This window comes from Lissotriton vulgaris, chromosome 4_1 (assembly GCF_964263255.1).
Source record: "Lissotriton vulgaris chromosome 4_1, aLisVul1.2, whole genome shotgun sequence".
Lineage (NCBI taxonomy): Eukaryota > Metazoa > Chordata > Amphibia > Caudata > Salamandridae > Lissotriton > Lissotriton vulgaris.
The window spans coordinates 843,986,080-844,007,266 of NC_141691.1; the positions used below are offsets into that span (position 1 = coordinate 843,986,080).

Consider the following 21,187-nt stretch of genomic DNA (forward strand, 5'->3'; position numbering starts at 1 on the left):
CCACTGGTCTCTAAGCGCTTTTAAAGAAAAAGGAACACAACAAATAGCCACCAGTAGACCACCCGCAACACATAAATCTGTAACCTATTACCCACTCTCCTTTTTTTAAATATACCCCAGATCACCAGGAATAAAGTAACGGGTAGATTTCTGGAGGTATTTTTAGATTAACACTCACTTCATCACACTCACACACACCTTAACCAGTTCCACTGTAATCAGGTGTTGCAGCCTACCTGGCTGGGACCCGATGAGGGAGCAGAACACCAACTAGGTTGGTGTGTGAGGGTCTTCTTATCAAACCAATGAGGTGCCAGACATTCCAATGTCAAACAGCCATTTAATTTGGCTGTCCTTTTTGGTTATTAAAAAATAAACCTTTTGCCAGGCCCTAACTTTTTCCTTCTTAATACATATATGTAACTCTGAGAGTAGACCCTACAATGCCCAGAGGGCAGGGTGCAGTGTATTTAAAAATTTGAATATGTACTGGTAGTGAAAAACTTCTATATTGGTTCATCACTCCTGCTGTCCTACCTCTCCCATAGGACAACTTTGGGGTACCTTATTACCTTTAATAAGTGATAACTTTCAATTTGGTGTCTAACGAATTTTAATTAAAAGCCCTCTTTAATCGTAAAGTCAGATTTTTAGTCACACTTCTGAAAAGGCCACTTTAAAAAATGTCTCGTTCTCTTGTCCCAACCATTTGATGTCTGCTGTCTGTACCCTGGGTCACATGACTAGATGTAGTTGGTTTTTGTGTATTGCTCCCAGACAGTGAGACAAAGGGAAGCTAGTTGTTAACAGGATGGGCCACTCTGAGTTAAGAAGGGTGAAGAGCTGTAATCTACCACACTTGCACAACTCAAAGGCCCTGCATGTATTCTCTCACAAAGGGGTCTATTGTGATCCCAGACAATCTGAGGCCAGAGCAGGAAGACAGGAAATTCCAAGCACCTTTGGGGGAAGGACACCTCTAGAAGCTTCTCCTACTTCCGAGTGGGCACCAGGTATAAATTGTGGCCCTCAGAACCCAACTCTTCAGTACACATCTGGACCAGTGGAAGACTTAGAAGGTCTGCTGTGCTCTATTTCCTTGCTGCACTCCTGCCTGACTGAACAACTGGACTTCCCTCTTGAACCCAGGACCACCAGAGGGGCTTCAAACCTAGTTGGCTGGCATCCTGATCAAAAGTCTGAGGGACAAAACTGGCTTCCTCTATCTTCTACCCTGCATCAGTACTCTTCCAAGTGAGAGTCCTACCCTCCCAAGTGGTGCCATGGTAGTCCTGGATGTTGGAAGATGATCTGAAAGTGCTCTACCAGCCCCAACTGTTGTCTCAGTAGAACAAACTCATCTGAACCACAGCACGACACATCGTTGACGAGAAACTCTGCAGCGGAGCTGCTGGGCAACTCATGACCTCACCAAACTCTGCATCAGTACCACTGGATGTTTTGTCTCTGGCTCAGCACTTCGCATCTCTGCTCGCCAGTTTCTTTGGAACCAGCTGGTGTGCAAAGCATCTTGTCACAGGACTTTGCATAGCACATCCCTCATTGACAGCATCAAAGACAATATAGGACATTGCATCTCATAGCAAGACCTTCATCAATGGCATTGATGATGACGCAGAGCATCGCACCACAGCTCTGGGAATCACAGCTGAACGACCCATCCTTAACATGGAAATCTGCATCGCTCAACAACCCTGATTTGAGGTACTCTTCTTTAGCAGGCCTTAACTGGGTCCCTGTAGCCAGTTTTCGCTCCATCCCGGTCGGCATAAACTTGTGACTTTGTCGTGGGCGGGCGCAACTATATATCCACAGGTGGTTCTTTGGACTTTTTCCACTTAAAATATTTAAAATTGCAAACCTCCAGTTCTTCTGATAGGACTTTTGCTATTTCATTCATACACTATTTAATACATTTTACTCTATTTACCTAAACTGGTATTGGATTTTTCTAGTGTTGTGTTTTCGCTTTATTACTGTTTGAAGTGCTGCAGAAATACTTCACATACCTCTAAGTTAGCCTGACTGCTTTTGTGCAAAGCTACTAGAGGGCTAAGCACAGCCTAATTTGTGTTGTTTATGACTTCACCCTGACAACGATTTTGGTTTCTTCTTGAGTAGGATTTTACCCCTCTCAACCAGTACCAAACTTCTTACACTAACCATGACAACACAACTCCACGGCCTGAGTCCACTGAACACGTTCGAACTGCCCATTTACTGAACTAATTATTTCCCTTGCGCTGGAGCCACTTGAACCTCCATCACGTTCTCTCTAACACCAACCTTCCCCCCTGACCTATTCTCTCCTGTGTATGGAAGCAGGTAGCACAGAAAAAGCATACGTAGCAAGGAAAGCAACATGAAGGCCCTGGTACTGTCAGTTAATGAGCAAGAGGAATAGAGTGCAGCTGTGTGTGAGAGGAGACAGAGAAAGAGAGAGAGAGATGGACATAGAGAGAGAGGGAGAGAGAAAGACTGACAGTGGAGGCAAAAATAGAGAGAGGAGAAAGAGAGGGATTGAGAGAAAGTGTGAAAGTTAGAGGTGCAGGCGGAGTGTTTTGGTGCAGACCAAACTGAAGAGTCAACATGGCACACATCCCTGTGTGCCATACCCAACAACATTACCTGTGGCATGGATATGTCACCCTTCTAGTAGGCCTCACAGCCCTAAGGCAGGGTGTACCATACCAGAGGTGAGGGCATAGCTGCATGAGCAATATGCCCCTACAGTGACATTCACAGACATTGTATGTGCAGTGAAGCCATTTTGAATACATGGGTTGGGGGTTTGTCAACACAAACTCCACAGCTCCAAGGTGGCTTTACTGAAACTGGGAAGTTTGGTAAAGAACTTCTCAGCATATTTAAACCACACTGATGCCAGAGTTGGATTTATTATAAAATTCACTCAAAGGGCATCTTAGAGATGCCTCCTGAAATTCGACCAACATTTAGTGTATAGGCTGACTGGTCCCCGTCAACCAGCCACCACCAGACAGGTTTCTGACCTCATGGGATGAGAGCCATTTAGCTCTTGGAGGTCAGAAACAAACCTTGCCCTTGGTGGAGGTGCTTCACACTTCCCCCTGTCAGGAACAGCACTTGGTGGTGAGCCTCAAAGACTCACACTTTGTAATGAGCTGATTTGGTCATCTCCAACTAGTCAAGATGCCCCCCCTCTTCTGTCCAAGCTCCACTTTTGACTGCAGGACTGGTAGGATAATTAGTAAGCAGAGTTGGAGTGTCCACCTTAGCCTGTAGCCTGGCACACCCCTAGGGTCCCAGAGAGCTGAGGTGAACTCTGTTCTTAGAAATTCTCCATCTTGAAGTGGAGATTCAGGCTTTATAGGAACAGGGGTGTGCCTCTCTCCTCAAAGGGAGGTGGGCACTCAAGGGTGTAGCCAACCAAGGGAAACCCGACCTCAGTAACACCCTTAAATTTAGTATTTAAGGGCTACCCTAAAACTTGTTACTCAGATTTGACGACCTAAGAAGATGAAGGACTGAATATCCATGCATCAGTGGAGAAGATGACGAATGACTTGGCCAGCCCTACCCACCTGTCTCCTCCTCCAGGAACCCTGCTCTAAGAAACCGGCATAGCCAGCAACCTCCAAGAAACCCAGGGACCTGTGCTGTCTTTGACAAAAAAAGACTATTGTCTCCCATGGAGACTGGATTGGTCCAGCAAAATACTCATCCAAAGGACTAGATCCAGGCAGATCCATGACCTTGCACCACTCTTCATCCAACGCCACGGCCTGAGTCCAGGTGGCCCACTGACCCAGTGAAGTGTGCCCGACAATCCTGACCTCGGATCCAGCATTGGACAACCTCTCCTGACCTTCCCCTCGATGCCTGCAGCCTCAACCTGAATGCCCTCCGCCCAAAACGGGATCTAGTGAGAAAACCTGACACCAAAACACACCCCTGAATCCGCAGCCCCCCGCTTTGGTGTGCACCACCAATGGTGTCCTGGCATCCCCCCACTATCCAACTTACCTCTCCAGTCATGGGATTCCTTCAGCAAGCCTTCCAAGCCAAGTCTGCAGCCTTTTTCCGCAACCAAGGATCTCCATTGGTTTAAACAGGGCTCCAGGTGCCTTCTTTGCACACCCCACTCGGCCACCCCTGTGCCACTGGTGGTGCAGCCTGTGTGCTATTTGCTGGCCCCTCCAGTGCTTATCTTAACCCCCAGGGCCTGTGTCCCTGAACAGTAGGTACTTACCTGTAACCAGTGCCTCTTCAAAGTTCCCCCAGCGTCCATTGAGTACCACTGTGCCCATTGACTTCTGCACACGGCCGCAGGTGGTGCAGTACCTACTTTGGTCACACCCTTGCCCAGTGTTGGCCCAAACAACCGTAGACTGAACTTAAAAACCACTTACTTACCTGTAAGTCACTCACCTTTCTTTTTCCCATAGGATAGCTTTGGTCTCTCACTGTATTGTACTAAGTGTGATCCTGAAAACAAAGGAGCATATTTACAAGCCATTCGCTCCGCCTGTGTGTCACTTTTTTTGACACACCGGCAGTGCAGTTTGGTCGTCCATATTTGCAAAGCCATGTAAAGCCACCCTGCATTGCTTTATGTGGCCTTGTAAATACGGCTCCTTTTAATGCAGCACTTTGAAGGATTCTTCCACTGTCCCAGATTTACAATGTTTTGTAAACCTGGGCATGCATCAGAACACTGTGCGTCCCCAGGGGAGGCGTAAAGAGGCGCAACGAGGAGAAATACTTTTATTTCTCCTCGCTTGTTCCTCTTTCTATGCATCCTGCATTCTTCAGTTAACATAGAAAGAGGAAAACACCTCTTGTGATTGTTTTTGTGCAGGAAGGTGTCCCCACAATGGGGAACAGCCTTTACAACGCGGCTGTTACACCGCATGCCATTACAACGCGGTTTTTAAAACGCAAGTCGTTACCACGACTTGCGCTAGAGGGCGCTGCAGGACAAGGAATTTTTTAATTTACTATCCAACACCTTCCCTACTGTACGTAGGCTGGTGTTGGAATAGTAAACTAAAAAATTCCTAAGTCCGCACCCCCTCCAACGCAAGTTGTGGTAATGACTTGCGTTGAAAAAAACGCGTTGTAACGGCACGCGGTGTAATAGCACGCGCTGTAAAGCCGTACATCCCCCACAATGAACGAGTGCCTGCATTGGCACTTGGCAGCCAACTGTGCACCAGCCACAGTGGAGAGCAAGGGATCCGTCCTATTGTTGTAAATAAGATGCATCCCTGTGCTTTGAAAGGCACAGCCAAATGGCTTGCCGCAACATGCGGCGTTATTTTCTTGTAAATAAGGCCCAAAGTATTTCTTTCTGTATTGAAAAGTATTTCATGCACATGCAAGTTAATGTTTGATACTATACAAACCTATTGCCAATAATTTTAAAGTATTGCATAACAGTCTACTTATCTGGGTTCAACTTGGTTCCTAGAAAATAAAAGTAACTAAAGTAATATTGGCCATTGAGTGTGTTTTCCTGCCTTGTATGAGTATGTACACCAAAGGCATTCACACTATCCTCTGGTGGGTCTAACTGCTCTGCCAAGCTATCACTAAATTGAGAGTAAGGAATTATCTACTTTAACCTCTGTCAAACCTTAGGGGACTTATTGGACGCAGTGAGGTGACGCAAATCACCTTGCTCTGCTGCACTGCATGACGGGGAAAGAGTAGGAATGTGTCGTAATTTAGGTAATACAGCATGTTCCTGCCTTTACCTCTGCGCTGGTGCCTTTTTGGCAGCTTAGCGCCAACGCAGACACCTTTGCACCATGGTGCAAGGGTGCCTGCATTGCATACAGGATTGTTTTTGAGCTGGAAGGGACACCGTCCTTGAGAGGCAAATTCCTCTATGTGTCTCTGCAGAATGCAGCACAGATAGCAAGAGGAAGCAAAGAGTAGAAATAAAGATTCGCCTCTCCTGGGAAGGCACATTTTTCGCGCACTCCCTGGTTTAGCAGTTCTGATTAGTCTGGGAATGCATCAAAAACCGTAGGACTTGCATGGGAACACCCAGGCAACACAATAAACTGGCTGGTGCAAAGTCTCATACCAGACTCAAGCCGCGACAGCCATGATCGCAAGAATTGCAATTATTCAAATATTTTATTCCGGTTTGTCCTTTACATAGAGGCCTGGATGGGCATTTTGCAGCAGTAAAAGTGTGGAATCACGCAGCCTCTGTGTAAATTTGGCAATCATTGTTGAATGTTGGAATAAAATAGATTACAAAGGACAAATCTGACTTTGACAGGATTACGTGAGGCAATACAGTACATCATTTCGTGAATGTAGGTGGGGGGCATGTGGTAAATAGGCCCCAGCTTTGTAAAGATAAAGAATTTGGAACATATAATTTACTTGGGGCCAGATGTAGGAGCCTTAATACCGGTCGAAAACGGCCGATTTCGGCCGTTTCCGACCGGTATTTGGCTTTTGAGATGTAGGGGGCATTTTATTTACAGAATCGGTATATTTACCGATTCGGTAAATATACAGAATCGGTAAAATACCGAATCGGTAAATTTACCAATTTTGTAAATCAAGATGTAGGTGGCACTGTAATCAGTGCCACAGGCCCTTACCGAATCGTTATTTACCATGGAATACTATTCCATGGTAAATAACGATTTCCAGTGTACATGCACATCTGTGCATGTACACCTGTGCCATGTAGCACACATACATGCCCTAAGGTCATGTCTGTGTGTCAAATGGCACACAAGCCAGAAACAGGGGTGCAACAAGGTGTCAAAGTGACACCCTGTCACCCTTGCAAAATCGGTAATTTTACCGATTCTGTAATCACAGAATCGGTATTTGCCATTGATTCCTATGGGCTTCAAGGCCCATAGGAATCAATGGCAAATACCGATTCTGTAATTACAGAATCGGTAATTACCGAATCATACAGATTCGGTATTTTTACCGATTATTTTACCTACATAGCAATTACCGAATAGTGAATACCGAATCTGTAAAATTCGGTATTTACCATGCGGTAAATTGCTATTACCTACATCTAGGCCTTGGGCTCCATCTCAGGATGCTCCTTTTGCATCACAATCAGTGAGGGAAAACATGCATGAGAAAGCAAATGATACATAGAGTATGAAGAATATTATCTACACAACTCTCCCTGACAAGATGTATAATTTAGCAACAGCAAAGTAAATTTGAGAAAACCCTCAAACAGAGCAAAGCAAAAAAGGCACGATTTGCAGGGTTTGAAATGTTAATATGTTATGTCACAAAATTACGTGTATTTGTAAAGCGCACTTTCACACAAGGGTATCCCGGCACTAAATAATAGATGTTTATTGTTACCTAACGGCACTCATTTTATTGACCTCAGAATAACGAAAGGCTGAGTAGACCCACTGGGATTTGAACCTGTGACCATGAGGTCAAACACAGACACCTACTGTGGGTGCATTAGTCCACAAAGCCATAAGACCCAAGCAAAAACAATGTTCCTCAACATTACTTTAGACCAACAACACAAGTTGATGGCTTAAAAAGAGAACTAGGCACGAAAACATCTGCACCACAGATTCACACAATGAAACCATGACAAAGATTTTGGAAACCTTGTCAGATAGGTATTTAATGCCCTCATGCTGCTATCTGCAATGAGGTTCCTCGATCAACAATGATCAGTAATATTTTACCCAGTTCTGATTATATCCACATGCGGTACTGTATAATTTTGAGCTTTGCATACAACCTCATCTTGCACCTTTTTAGTAATGTCATTCCCTGGTTCCATTTGTTATTTCATTATGGGTTCATGAACCCATTCGGTGCTCGTGACTGCTCCCAGCTGTCATGAGTCATGGTGGGCGTGTGCTGATGACGGCTGGGAGCCGTCATGACCATGCCAGCAATCGGAATGCTCAGCACCGGCGTGGAATTCCAGCTGCAGCCAAGGTGTTAAATCAAAAGAGTATAAAAACTTAAAAATTCCCTGTCTCTGCATTTCCCGTCCTCTTTGTTAAACTCAGTGATCATCTGGCTGATTTTTGTCTCTCAAATGATTCATCTATTGTTACCAGCATGTGTTCTTGATGCCATGACAGCATTGTACCTATATTTTATGATACCTCAAATTCCTTACCCCATCCCTTACCCCATCCACTGTCTACTCTCACATTGACTTGCTCAGTACACCAATTGGGTGAACAACTTTTACTGTGCCATTTTAGGGGCAGAGCTGCACTCTGGGGCTGTGGCTAGCAGTGTCACTGCACTTAGAGTCCTAATATCAAGAAAACAACGAAAAATCAGGAGCCCACACAAAAAAGGTGACTTTGCCCGAAACAGTTAAAAGAAACTGCCCATAATTATCAATGTTTGGAGAAATTGATGATTACAATAGCAGGATATGTGGCACCTACTTGAAAGGCTTCTCTTTCTTGATTTGCAAAATAACAGTCAATCAACTTTGGATTACTGTAGTATTACAATATCTGTTCTTTGTATAGAGTGAATGATTGTGCCCATCATCATATCACATAATTGTATTTTTCTTTACACTCTCCATTGCTAATTGTGTGCGCTTTTGTCTTCAGGAGGCAGGGTGAGGATAGATATAATCTCCTGGAGTTTAGCAATTACTTAGTTTACTGATGAAATCCTTGTTTGCCAGCTGAAAAACAAGTAGGTGTCATTTCAGAATTAAACAAAGGCATCTCCTTTTTAATATGTCATATTCATTAAAATTATTCTTTAGAGAACTGGCTGTAGAATATGTTGATAAAAAGTGGAATATTGTGTGCATCTGTATTAAACTCGAATGTGAAGTCCCAATCCCTCCCTTTTGAATATAACAAAGCTGAGCTCAGCTGCTGGAAGTTTGAAGGAGAAGTGCTTTGTAGTTCAAACCCTTGAACATAATAGGGTTTTTACAAATGAGCTTTAGAGAAAATAATAAGGTAAGCTTCTGGCCTATCAGACTGAGGCATAAGCAACTCTAGCGATAAATTAATGAAATAATCATCCCTGACACGGAGCTTTTGAAAACAGAAATGGTAGAGAAAGAGAGGGTGCTTTAAGGTATTATACTAACTTGTTTCACAAACCAAGCCCCCCACTTTTGGAACAGAAATTTCCGTGGATTGTGTACAGTCGTGCTCCCCTGCCCTGAGTGCATGATTGTGAGTATCTGCTTTTGATCTTGGCATCAGCCATGCACTAATCTAGTGTGGACACAAAATCCAAGGCCTATTCCTTGACATGAGTGAGGTCATTATGTTATATTCTGTAATCTGGAGGGGAGCTCCAAGTGTGCCCTTATGTGCCTGACAGTGGACTTCTGTCCCTGCCATGGATTTAGCATGTAGAGCAGTGGCGGCGGCATGCTGGATTTTGGGAAGCAGAAGTTGTGCTGTGACCTTTTTAATTGTATCACTGGAGTGGATGCCTAATGGCTCACTCGTGTTAAGTACTGCTTCTAGGCAGTAACCCAGATGCTGGTGCTAACATCCCAAGTGTATGTTATTCCTGTGTAGAAAAATGCTTCTTTTTACATGATTAGCCCCATTTGTTTGGACTGATGCAGCTGCTGTTTCTTTGGCTCGTGGCCCTGTGACACTGCTAACCAGGCCCCAGAGCAGATGCTCTGGCCCCTAAAACTTGCCTAAAGTTTTGATACCCTAATTGGCACATCTAACTTACCTAAAAGACCCCTAGTATATGGTAGACTGTTTATTAGGGCCTATAAGTTAAATGTCACTAGTGGACTGCCCCACCCATTGTACCACCAACTCTAGTGGCAGTGCAAACATGAATGCAAGCCTACCACTGTAGCCTACATGTGCATTTTTAGAAAATGCTAATTTATCTTCTCAAAATAACCCCTTTTGACAGCCCTAAACTTCACTCTTAAATATTAATAAGTCACCCCTAAGTAAGCGTTTATGTCCATAAGGCAGAGTGCATGGTAAATTAAAGTAGCATATGAAAACATTGTATGTTAAAAATATCCTTACGGTGATAAGGACCCTAAAGCCATTCTCACTGTTGCAGGGTTAGCTGTTTCTTGAGAAAGCATTGGATACAATATTACATTTAATAATGTTATCACCACCTAGGAAAAAGCAACAAAGTTAATTCTTGGGCTTTATGAACTATTTATTACAAGCCTCATTCACGGGTAAAGTAATGTTTGTAATAACTATTTTGCAAGATCTATTTTTAGAAAGTTACCTTTTCCCTGCCTAAAGCCTCTGGAATCCCATTTACATGTGCTCCCAAATACCACTCAGGAGCTGAATAGCCCCCTTGATGAGGTGTAAACTTGCTCCCAGAGCTGAGAAACAGACTTTGGGTGTGGTGTGATGTTCTGTTCTTTTGGAAGTACGACCATCTTGGCGTGCCCAGGAACTTAATTAACTGCATAGAAGCATATCCTGTGATAGGTAGATGCAGTTAACACCTGGGCCGCCCCCCTCCTTTGTCCCTCCAGCGAGCCAGGCACCAGTTCGAGCGGAGAGAAGCTGTTCCCAGACATGATTTTGAGTGACCACAGAGGAGGGGTTGCGCCTTACTCTGACCACACCTCCAGGGTGGGCACAGGAGCTCTGCACAGTGGAAGAAAGGTTATGTTGGTTTGGTTTAAAGTAGGGAGAGGCATTCTGGGATTACTTGTAGTAGGACACACAGGAACTGCTGCAAAAGGGAGGTAGAGTTACCACTGGGAACTGTTTCCCCTATTAGTTAGGGACAGGCCAGGAGTCACCCACAGACTAGGGCCAGGCATAAATTTGGCACCTCTCGGCATCCTCTTCACAGATCTACTGAACCGGTGAAAAGACAAGAAGGACATCACCCTGCTGTTTAGACTGGTGAGGAGGCCTGAAAGGCTAGACCTGCACCCACTTGTACTCAGGACAAATAAGTGGACTCTTAGGGTCAGTTGGCTGACCACAAGTTACACTACAGGTACACCACAAGCTGGTGGAAGCCCTTTTCCTGAAGAGCCAAGCACACTTCTGAACTTTGGCATAGCCAAGCATCCCAGGACCTCAGGATCAGCAATTGGAGGTCAAGACTTACTACAGCAGAAGCCACAAACAGGATTCTGAGCAGGTCCAATTGGAACTAGTCAGCTGGGTCATTGCAGAGAGCGAAGCCTCTGGAGGCATTTATGTCCCTGTAGCTCAAACGAGAGATTATCCATCTGACTCTTGAGTCATTTCTATGGTAATGGGTTCAAGGCAAGCAGCTACAGCCTTTCTTCAGGTTTCAGACAGCAGAGCAGTCTTTCTGATCTTTACAGGTCTAAGAGTGTTATGGAGCGGGTTCTGAGGATGCTACAGCCAGCGTGTGCGTGGGAGAAACTCCTAGCCACTCCCTAACCAATAGGGTAAAACTTCCCTGGTTGACCCCAACTTATTTTGCAGCACTTCCTGTGTGTTTTACTGTAAACTATCCCACTGTATCCCCTTTTCCTTAATTCCAGCATGACAGAACCTTTCGTCCCCTGGTTAAGGCTCCCTTTGCCCACCCAGAGGTGTGGCTATGATCATGAGCAAACTCTCATGTGGTCACTCAAAACCAGGTCTGGGGCAGCTCCCTCTCCCACCGAGTGTGGGGCTGAGTTTCCTAAGAAGAAAAAAGGTAGGCAAGCCTACATATGGTTTTCATCTACTAATGACAGGGTAGGCATGCTGCTTGAGGAAGAAAAACACGTCCCCACACTCAATCCCTTTGTCCACTGTCTGGGAGCAATCCACATCTCACCACAGGGAAGCCATCAGTAGTCATGTGACAATGGATACTGGAAGTAATGGCCACTAGACTTTAGGCAGGAAAATGACAATTTTCTAAAAGGCTTGTTTCCAAAATAATAACATAGAATCTGTTGTGACGATTAAGTTAGATTTAAAATTAATATTAAAATGAATCGTTTTGTCTAGCTGTTCCTAAAATGAAATGATGCTCTATAAATTGTTATAGTGTAGCCCTTTGGTTTCTTATGGGAGAGTCAGCCTTGTCATATTGAAAAGTGGTTTTGGAGGCAGGGGTGGCCCCTCTATTTGAGCTCCAGGGGAGTTGCCCCCTTATTTATGTGCCTCCCGAACACCTCCCGAGACCCAGTATTAAACATAAAATAAATATGGAAATACTTTTTTTTTGGCCGTGGCTGTGCTGTTTTTCAGCCGCTGGCCTGGTTCCTACATGATGAGTTAGGAGGGCAGGGTGTGGGGGTGGGGCTTTAAAATAATTGTCAGCACACTAAAAATTCAGATTCAACTGGGTCGACACTCCCTATTCAAAGTACGCATGTCGGGTTGGACGGCTGCCTTTCCCCGACCAGCCCGACATGGGCACTGTATGCCTCTCCCCATCTGCGCAATTAGTGAGCCGGGGGCATTACAGCCGGAACCTCACGGACTCCTAAAGAGCGCTTTGTTAGCCTGCCCTGGCCAATCCTGGCTCAGGAGACACCTTAGGCCCCAAATCTAGTGGTCGGGACATGGCCAATCACTGCATGGCTATCTTATTCTGCAATGCAGTGATTGGCTATTTCTCTCTCCTTCTTCATGTGCAGCTTACGGTATTGTGCACGAAATTGAAGTTCGGAAGTTCCCCCTTGCCCGCAAGCTGAAAGGGAAAGGCAGACTCAAGAGTCAAAGAGGCCAGCCCATGGTATAAAAAAATAAAGGCTGCAGTAAGATGTGCCCAATTATTTATCACGATAAACAAAAATAAGACTCTTGCGACGCACTTTGGGACATATTACCAAGGGGGGCAATAAGCAATTATCGCCGGTTAAGCGACCGTTTTCTGCCACTAAGAGGCGATAATTCTATCGCTGTAAAAGCAAGCTGTCGCTAACTGATGTTAGCGACAGCTTTTAGGCGATAGCGAGCGGTTTGAGGCCCGCTTTGCATGTCAGAGATATTTATCACTAATGACATGCATAGTGTGCGTACCCAACCTGTTAGCGACTGAAAGCAGTCGCTAACGTCGCTATCGCCTATTAGCAAGGCTAACGCTTGCTCAGACCAGTTCTTAGCCATGTTATCTAATGGGAGATGGATAACATGGCTAAGAGCATTTCGTCGCTAATGCCTGAATATCGCTGTATTCTCAGCGATATTCACGCTATCGCTGGAAAAATTATCGCTTTGGAGATAAACGTTGCTAATAGCACGTTATCTCAGCGATAATTTCCGGCGATGCTTAGTGATAAAAAAATCGTTGCTAAGCCTAGTTAGCGATAAATATCGCTACTCGTTGGTAATATGTCCCTTTATTCGAACACTGCTGGCTGACCGCCAGTGCAATAGCATGCACTTAGTGCTGACACTGGGACCACCTCTATCTTATTTGTGATCATTTTTATTTATAATGTCTGTGCGTGCCGCTTTCAAGCCCACAGTGCATAAATATCATAGGTAACGAGGCTTTGTGACTCAAGACTAATCAGACAGTGTGTGATTACTATACGTACAGAACGAGGCGGATCCAGTGAGCTCGAACACGAGGAACAAAACCAAGGAACAGGCGGGACCGAGCAAATAACAACAGCAGTGAGAACCAAAGACCAACTGGTGTTCAATATTTCCAGCACACAACTGACAGAAGAAGAAATAGCAGTCCTGAACAAGGGCCTATCTTTCGTCCCTACAGCCAAACTGGACCACTTCAAATTACACATGGAACTAGCGGAGTTCTTTAGAAAATTAAAATTAAAAGCCTTCTTTGAAAAGAAAACAGAGTCGAACGACCCTCAAGAGGAAGTCCCCAACGAGACAGGCCTCAGACTAAAATCCACTTTCATTCCACCACCCGCCAGTACACCTGTCGAGATTGCTGCCTTTGAACAGGCGGTCTACACTGAGGTGGAGAATATACAGGAGAAAAACACCTTCAACAATCTGTCCCGTCGGGAGCGTGAAACAATAAGACGCCTGCAGGCTAACCCTACCCTGGTCATAAAACCCGCCGACAAGGGCGGAGGTATCGTACTCATGGACAAAACAGATTATGACACGGAATGTCGCAGACTCCTAAGCGACACCAGGAATTACAGACCACTCAGGAAGGACCCTACCGAGGAACTAGGCAAGAGAATACAGATTTTGGTAAAAAATGCCCGGGATGCAGAACATATCTCCAAACAGGAGGCTGACTACCTGTGCAGCAAAAATGCTAAAACCCCATATTTCTACACTCTACCGAAGGTACACAAAGGGGTAACCCCACCACCGAGAAGACCAATTGTGTCGGAAAATCAATCACTCTTAGAGCCCCTGTCACGCTTCTGCGATTTCTTCCTGAACCCATTGGTACAACTTACACCATCATACATCAAGGACACGAAACATCTTCTCAATGTAATTAAAGAAATCAACTACAACCCCGAAACCCAACTCCTTGTCGGATTAGACATTGAGAGCCTATACACTAGCCTACCGCAGGACGCTACACTGCAAGTACTGGAGGAAGTCCTAATGGGAACTGCCTGGAACCATCATACTCCACGCAGCTTTATAATGGAATGTGCCACCCTTGCATTAAAAGACAACTATTTCGAGTACGAGGGCAAGCTGTACCTACAGACCAATGGGACGAGCATGGGGAGCGTTTTCGCTCCCAGCATAGCTGGTCTTTATGTAGCCCATTTTGAAAAAACACACATACAATCTGTGAACAATCCCTACGCAGCCAACATCAGTATGTGGCGTCGGTATATCGACGACATCCTGGTTATCTGGGAAGGGAATCAGGAATCCCTGGATCAATTCCTCGTGTGGATCAATACCTGCGACAACTACCTGAGGTTTACCTGTACGAGCAGTGCCTCGGAATTGGCCTTCCTGGACCTCAACATCAAAGCAGACATGGATGGCCTGACAACCACGACCTACCACAAACCTACATCAAGGAACTCCCTTTTGAGGTTTGACAGCTTCCACCCTAGACATCTACGGGAAAATCTCCCTTATGGTCAGTTTTTGCGCCTGAGACGCAATTGCAGCCGGATCCAGGATTTCAAACAACAATCAGCCAGCTTAGTCCATAAATTGGAAGACAGGGGATACCCCACTAGGATCCTGAACACTACCTGCAAGAGGGCGCGAAACCAAAATAGAGAGGCGCTCCTTGAGGTAACAACAAGGCCTCCTGAGGAATCTACTCTGACATGCGTCACCACTTACAATACCGTATCAAATCAGGTTTCAAGCATAATCAACAGGAACTGGAAGATTATTAATTCGGGCAACCGAAACTGGGAAAAACCTAGATTCGCATATAAAAGGGCGAAGAATCTGAAAGACTCCCTGGTACACACCAGACCCAGGCCGAACCATGCCACTAACGACAACACTGTCCTCAATGCCTGGGGCTTACCAAAACTTACAGGACACCAACCGTGCAATAATTGCAGCGTATGCCACCTTACATCCCCATCCAAAACCCTGGACTTAGAACCAGGCAGAGTATGGACACAACGCCAGTTCACCAACTGTAATTCATCAAACCTGGTGTACCTTATGACATGCAGATGTGGCCTACGATATGTGGGGATGACCACCCGCAAGGTACGGACAAGAATGACGGAACACCGCAGTACCATCCGATGTGGCAAAAATATAAGTAGACTTACAGACCACTTCCTGTCCCACAACCACACCCCAAATGACTTCACTTGGACTGTGATTGAACAATTTGCCATAACTGACAACAATGAAAGATATCTCCTCCAAAAAGAACAACGTTGGATTTACCGTCTATCCACTCATACTGAGGGGCTTAACGACTCCATACCGTGGAATTCCCTCACCACTTAATGTATGATGTTTCCTTTTCTATACTGTGCATAACCCAATCTGTCTCACATTGAGCGACCAACAATCTAAGTTTTAAATTGTAAATCTCATTCCTCTCATCTTAAATCCTTCTATACTATATTATTTATTCCTCCCTTGCTCTCTCTACGAGCAATAATGTACACTAGCGCGTCCTTGGCAACAGCTAGCGCTCCCACGCTCTCCCGCGCATGCGCGGTAGCTTTACACAGCTTCTACCCCTCCGCGCATGCGCGGAGCACCATACACCGAGGCTCGCGCGCGGAATAGGGACTACTACCCACTCCAATCATGCGCAGAGCTTACATGACATGGCGCTTTTCGCGCTAGAGCACCCCTCCCTCTATCTCTACCCCGACCCAGGTGCAGGCAATCACGGAGGCTTTAAAAACATGCTCGGCCAGCCCTCCTTTCACAACCGGGCGCCACAGAAGGACGACAGGTCCAAGGAGGAACCAGATCGACAGTTTCGTGAGTAATGAGGCTGCGCGCTACAGCAACTGTGGGGGTAAGGTGTTGAGGTCTTCCCTTACAGGTCGGATAATTTTGTAAAACCAATACAACCTTCTTTTAGGGTCTTTTTCTCTGCCAGGCGACCCAAGGAGGCTTTGAACAGCAAAATACTGTGTGAGGATAATAATTTTCTTTCACTTACCTGAACCTCACATTGGTATTCTCGTCTTCTAGCTCACCACAACAACCGGCTTCTAGATAACTATCACATGAGTCTTGCCACTGACAAGACCACACTTTAGCCATGCATAGTTCGCTCACTCACCTTATAAGACGGTGGAATGACGACTGTTTTTGCAATAATATGCTAATATGACTCTACCCTGTACGTCTGTCTGTCTTCCCTTTTATGTTATATGTAGCAAAGCGAGAGGGAATCCCCTTCTCACCCATATAGCACCTTAGTGCGTGCCACACATAAAAACAAAAACACTCACTGTAAATTATTTTTATAACCCCACACATACTCACTTGGTCCTGAGGAAAGCCTGTTTTAAATTAAGAAAGGCCAGGCTGAAACATGTAGACCACACAGGACACTGGAGGTCATAATCCATACTCCACCGTGTCCGTCTGCCTTTTAATGTGCCAACAGAGACCCAGTTTATTAAAATAGTTTTTACCCTCGGGTGCTGGGATTTTTGTATGGCTTTTTAATCTTCACCTTCACACTCACCACACTGCACACTCAGTAATTATACCAGCTCCGCAGTAATCTGGCGTCGAAGCACACCCGGGGCACGTTAGGTGCCACTGTGGTGGGCCCGATGATGAAGCATGCCACCAACTAGGTTGGTGGGTGAGGGCTTTCTAAAAACCTACTGGTTTTCCTTGACATACGTACTCCATTGAGTCTTACCTGTAAAAAACCTAGCTAGTCTTTCTTGATTTTTGATGGAATTTAAATTGTGCGACATCCCTGGAGTTTTTCCAACGCCATGCCACTGTTTATGTACACCAATTACTGTGTCACCAGTATTTACACGAATTAAAGAATGGTGGCACAGCTGGGCCGGCACCCTCACAAATGAGGTTTGCATTTATTCATTTTCAACTGTGCTCATAAAAAGCTGTTGTCGAAAAAAAAATCCATTAAAAAAAAAGAATACCAAGGAGAGAGGATGTTTCTGGTCCTGTCCTGCTTTGATTCACTGCTAGTGCTCAGCCTAGTTTGCTGCTACCATCTTTTCCTCCTATAGCCAGTAGCCGCTGACAGGTGTTCTTTCTGTGTTGCATCAAATTGCATTTCCTGGCTTAATGGTTGTAGTTCCCGGAGTCAAAGTATAAGAGGTTAAAATAATGAGTTGAAGACAGTGGTGGAGTATTGTTTAACTATGGTTGTGGCCTGTGTGAGTGACAAGGGGGTTACTAATACTTTCAGCTCAAAGACTCGTCGAAAAGTGTTGTTTCCAAATGCCAATGCAAGGGTTTTTCTCTCCTATCCTGGCATAATTCATTTTCACATATTTACCTACTTAGAAGTTTAAAAGTTTGGCAACTTTATTTATGAAGAGAAAAGTCGAAGACCTGTTAAGTTTTCTATAAAAGTTGTAATATATATATATACTGCTGTTGACTTATGAGAACTTCTGCTAGAAAATGTGAAGAAATTAAAATATCTAAGTTTCAGCATGGACCTGCTTGTGTAAAAGCTCCTTTTGCCCACTCCATTTTAAAAAAAAATCTCAGGGGCAGAGGAGTCCTGCCTGGGAGTCCACATTTATGTTTGGGCTCGCTTGTTTCACTCATTTGCGGCACAACACTCATCTGCAACATTTACGCCTTACCATTTTCCAATTTCACCAGCCGCCACTGTTTGGAGGATTTTCACTGCTTGGACATGTAAAACTTTGAATATATGTGCCATTTTTTTACAACATGCCCCCTGCCCTATGGGCATTTAGGGCCTACCTTAGCAGCGACTTGTAAGTATTAAAAAGAAAAGATTGAGCTTGGCAAAACATTTGTTTTGTCAGGTCGAAATGACAATCTAAAACAGCACACCCCTGCTGTAGTGGCATGTTTTACAATGCTACGTTAGTGGGTGGCACAATGAGTCATGCAGTAGGAGAATGTCATTTATAGACCCTGGGTACATGTGTTACTATTTACCACGGCCTCACAAGTAACTGAATTGTTCCAACTAGGGGTATGCCTATTCCAACATGTTTAGAGAGGGGAGCAAAAGCACGTTACCACTGTTTAGCAGGTGTAAAGAGTGCAGAGTCCTATGGTCAGAACAAAAACGGGTTCAGCAAAAGAAGGTAAAAATGTGGGGGGAATACCACTCAAATAGACATTTTCAACATCCACTGTGATTTTGTTTCTAAGGCCTTCATTTTCACCTTCAATCAATTCGATACACCTGCAACAAACCAGCGCGTGAGATTTGGGAGGCCATTGGGGCATGCTAAATAAGAAATCAGGAGGATCTGAAAGCTCCCTAATGAGCTATAAAATATTTTTTGTAAAAGCATGGTCACCAAATTTGCAACCTTTTAAAATTAACATTGTGAAGGTATTTAAGTTTCTGCCTCATTACGACTGGAAGTGTGGTAAAACGCCTCTAACCAGCAAGGACTAGAACAGTTGGACATCATATTTAATTTTCAATCTGCTCAACTCAGGGTATAAAGCATTGATGAAAATTGTTGGTAACAAGCTGGCCCAGTGGTCTTTTCTGGATTACAAGAGGAGCAATCTGGGTTGTTCCGGCGGGGAGGGGTTGTTCAATCATGCAGCTGAGTAGATATCCATTGCTGAATCAGCAATTTTATTTCGCTGACCAGACTTACCTGTTCATCTTCATCCAAGTTAATAAATAGGTGAATACAGAGAAAAGCAGTAATGGGGGAATGGAAAACTAAGAAGATTGATTCGGAGAGTTGGAATTAAGAATGCTGCACATTTCATTTTTTTCCAGACTGAATGCAAGCCTGTTCAAATGATGCAACTTGAATCTCGCTGTTTCATGGGCTACATAAAAGAACTGAAGACACTGGTACTGGACCTCCCTTGTGAGAACAAAGCCCTCAGCATGATCATCCTGCTGCCGCAAGACATTGAAGATGATTCCACTGGTTTGGAGCAGGTAAGTGTCAATACTTTCTCTGCATTTAACCCGTTAACCGCGGCGGTAATTCCGCCGCGGTGCAGGCGTTTTCATGTGCGGGTGGAATGCCGTCGGCCAATGGCGAGGTAGTGCTGCCGTCGGCAGCAGGGAAAGGGTTAAGATTCAAAATACAATAAAATCACACTAACCTTTACCAAAACTAAATGGATTACTCTATATCAAGAAACCGCCTTAGAATGTTGGGGTAGCTGAAGGGAGGTGAAAAAGTAAAAATCCTTGCAACATGGACCTTCAAGTGTTCCGATCTTTGGTTCGCCTACAATTCTTCGGGTCAACATATGGCTTGCGCCACCATAAAGCAGCATAACTAATAATATGAAAAGATGTGTAAGAAAGTACCCCACAAATGACTAAATGCAGAATACGTTCATAGAGAGTAATATTCATAGGTTTTGAGTCCGAAAAATAACTGGAGCAAAGCAACAATACTAAACACATTTATGATGAGCGCCCATTTATGGTAATGGTTCATCTCTCACTTACTTCTATGGGCAAAACTGCCACTCTACCACCTTGTCCCTGCAATTCGTTACTACATGTAGGCTGTTCAGTCGTTTCTGGCCCCGTTTTTCCTGGCTGACACTACTGCATTTCTGCATTTCATACCCCAAATCACTGCAATATTTTCCTTTTAATGGGCGTTCATTGTACTTCAAGCCCTCTTTCTATTTAAACTACGAAAATAAAAGGAGTAGTTTCAATAAACTTCCTGGAGCCTGTTGGGCAAACCAAAGACGACTAGAAGCTGCCTCAAATTAAGGTATCTGAATTGTGCATCAGGGTTGCATGCCTTTTTTTGTCACAGCTGAGATGCCAAATCCCTTTTGTGGTTTACAAAGACACACAAATGCTGTTTTTCATGACATTGCTTGACTTTGTAAAGGCAGAGCATAGTTCTGTCTTGTGTTAACTTATGCCAGGGTGGTGTTTCATGGTTGGTGCATGGGTGTTCCCATGCATCCACTCTTGGATTTTGATGCAAACTCATATTTGTAAAGCCTTGTAAACATGTGTTTGAGTCAAAATGCTGCACCTACCTGAAGGTTGTGTAGTAAGGGGAAATATTTTTATTTCTCCTTGCTATTTCCTCTTTGTATCTGTGCTGCACTTTACAAAGAAGAATAGCCTTAAATGATATTTTATGCTGTAAGGTATCCCATCCGGCACAAAAACTATCCTGACCACAACACAGGCACCATGGCGCAAGGGTACCTGCATTGGTTCTAGGCAACCCAAAGTGCAGCAGAACAAGGAGAGAGCTGAACTGCACAATATATTTGCAAATATGGCACAGAACTGCTTCTTCCCTTTTATGCAATACATACAGCTCAGCAGCTCCTCTTGCTACACTGCATTGCGTGAAACCTTAGTAAATCCGAGCCTGCATATCTTCTTTAGGTCATATCTGCTTTGTGGGCCACAATTGAAGCAGAACTCTGCTTTCTCTTTTCACTAATCGAAATAGTGTCCTATTAAATAAGGTGAGCTTTTATAATGTCATTTGGACATGAATCAAGTCCACTAATTGCTGGGCAACTGGGTAGAACTAAACGGACATGTTTCATTAACAGCACAAACCTGAGAGTAAGTCCCATGGGTAGTATGTCAAAATATTGCCATGCAAATATATTGAATGCCAACTATCACTATATCATAAATATGAACATATATAGAGTAG

The 21,187-nt window shown here is 44.5% G+C and overlaps 1 protein-coding gene across 1 annotated transcript in view; it reads left to right on the forward strand.

Moving 5' to 3' along the window:
* SERPINB5 (serpin family B member 5) overlaps positions 1-21,187 on the forward strand; it is a 133,761-nt gene that overhangs the window by 106,476 nt on the left and 6,098 nt on the right. The window contains exon 6 of the mRNA XM_086965165.1: positions 19,300-19,467. Coding sequence (XP_086821291.1) covers positions 19,300-19,467 — 168 coding nt within the window. The remainder of the gene's footprint in view (positions 1-19,299; positions 19,468-21,187) is intronic.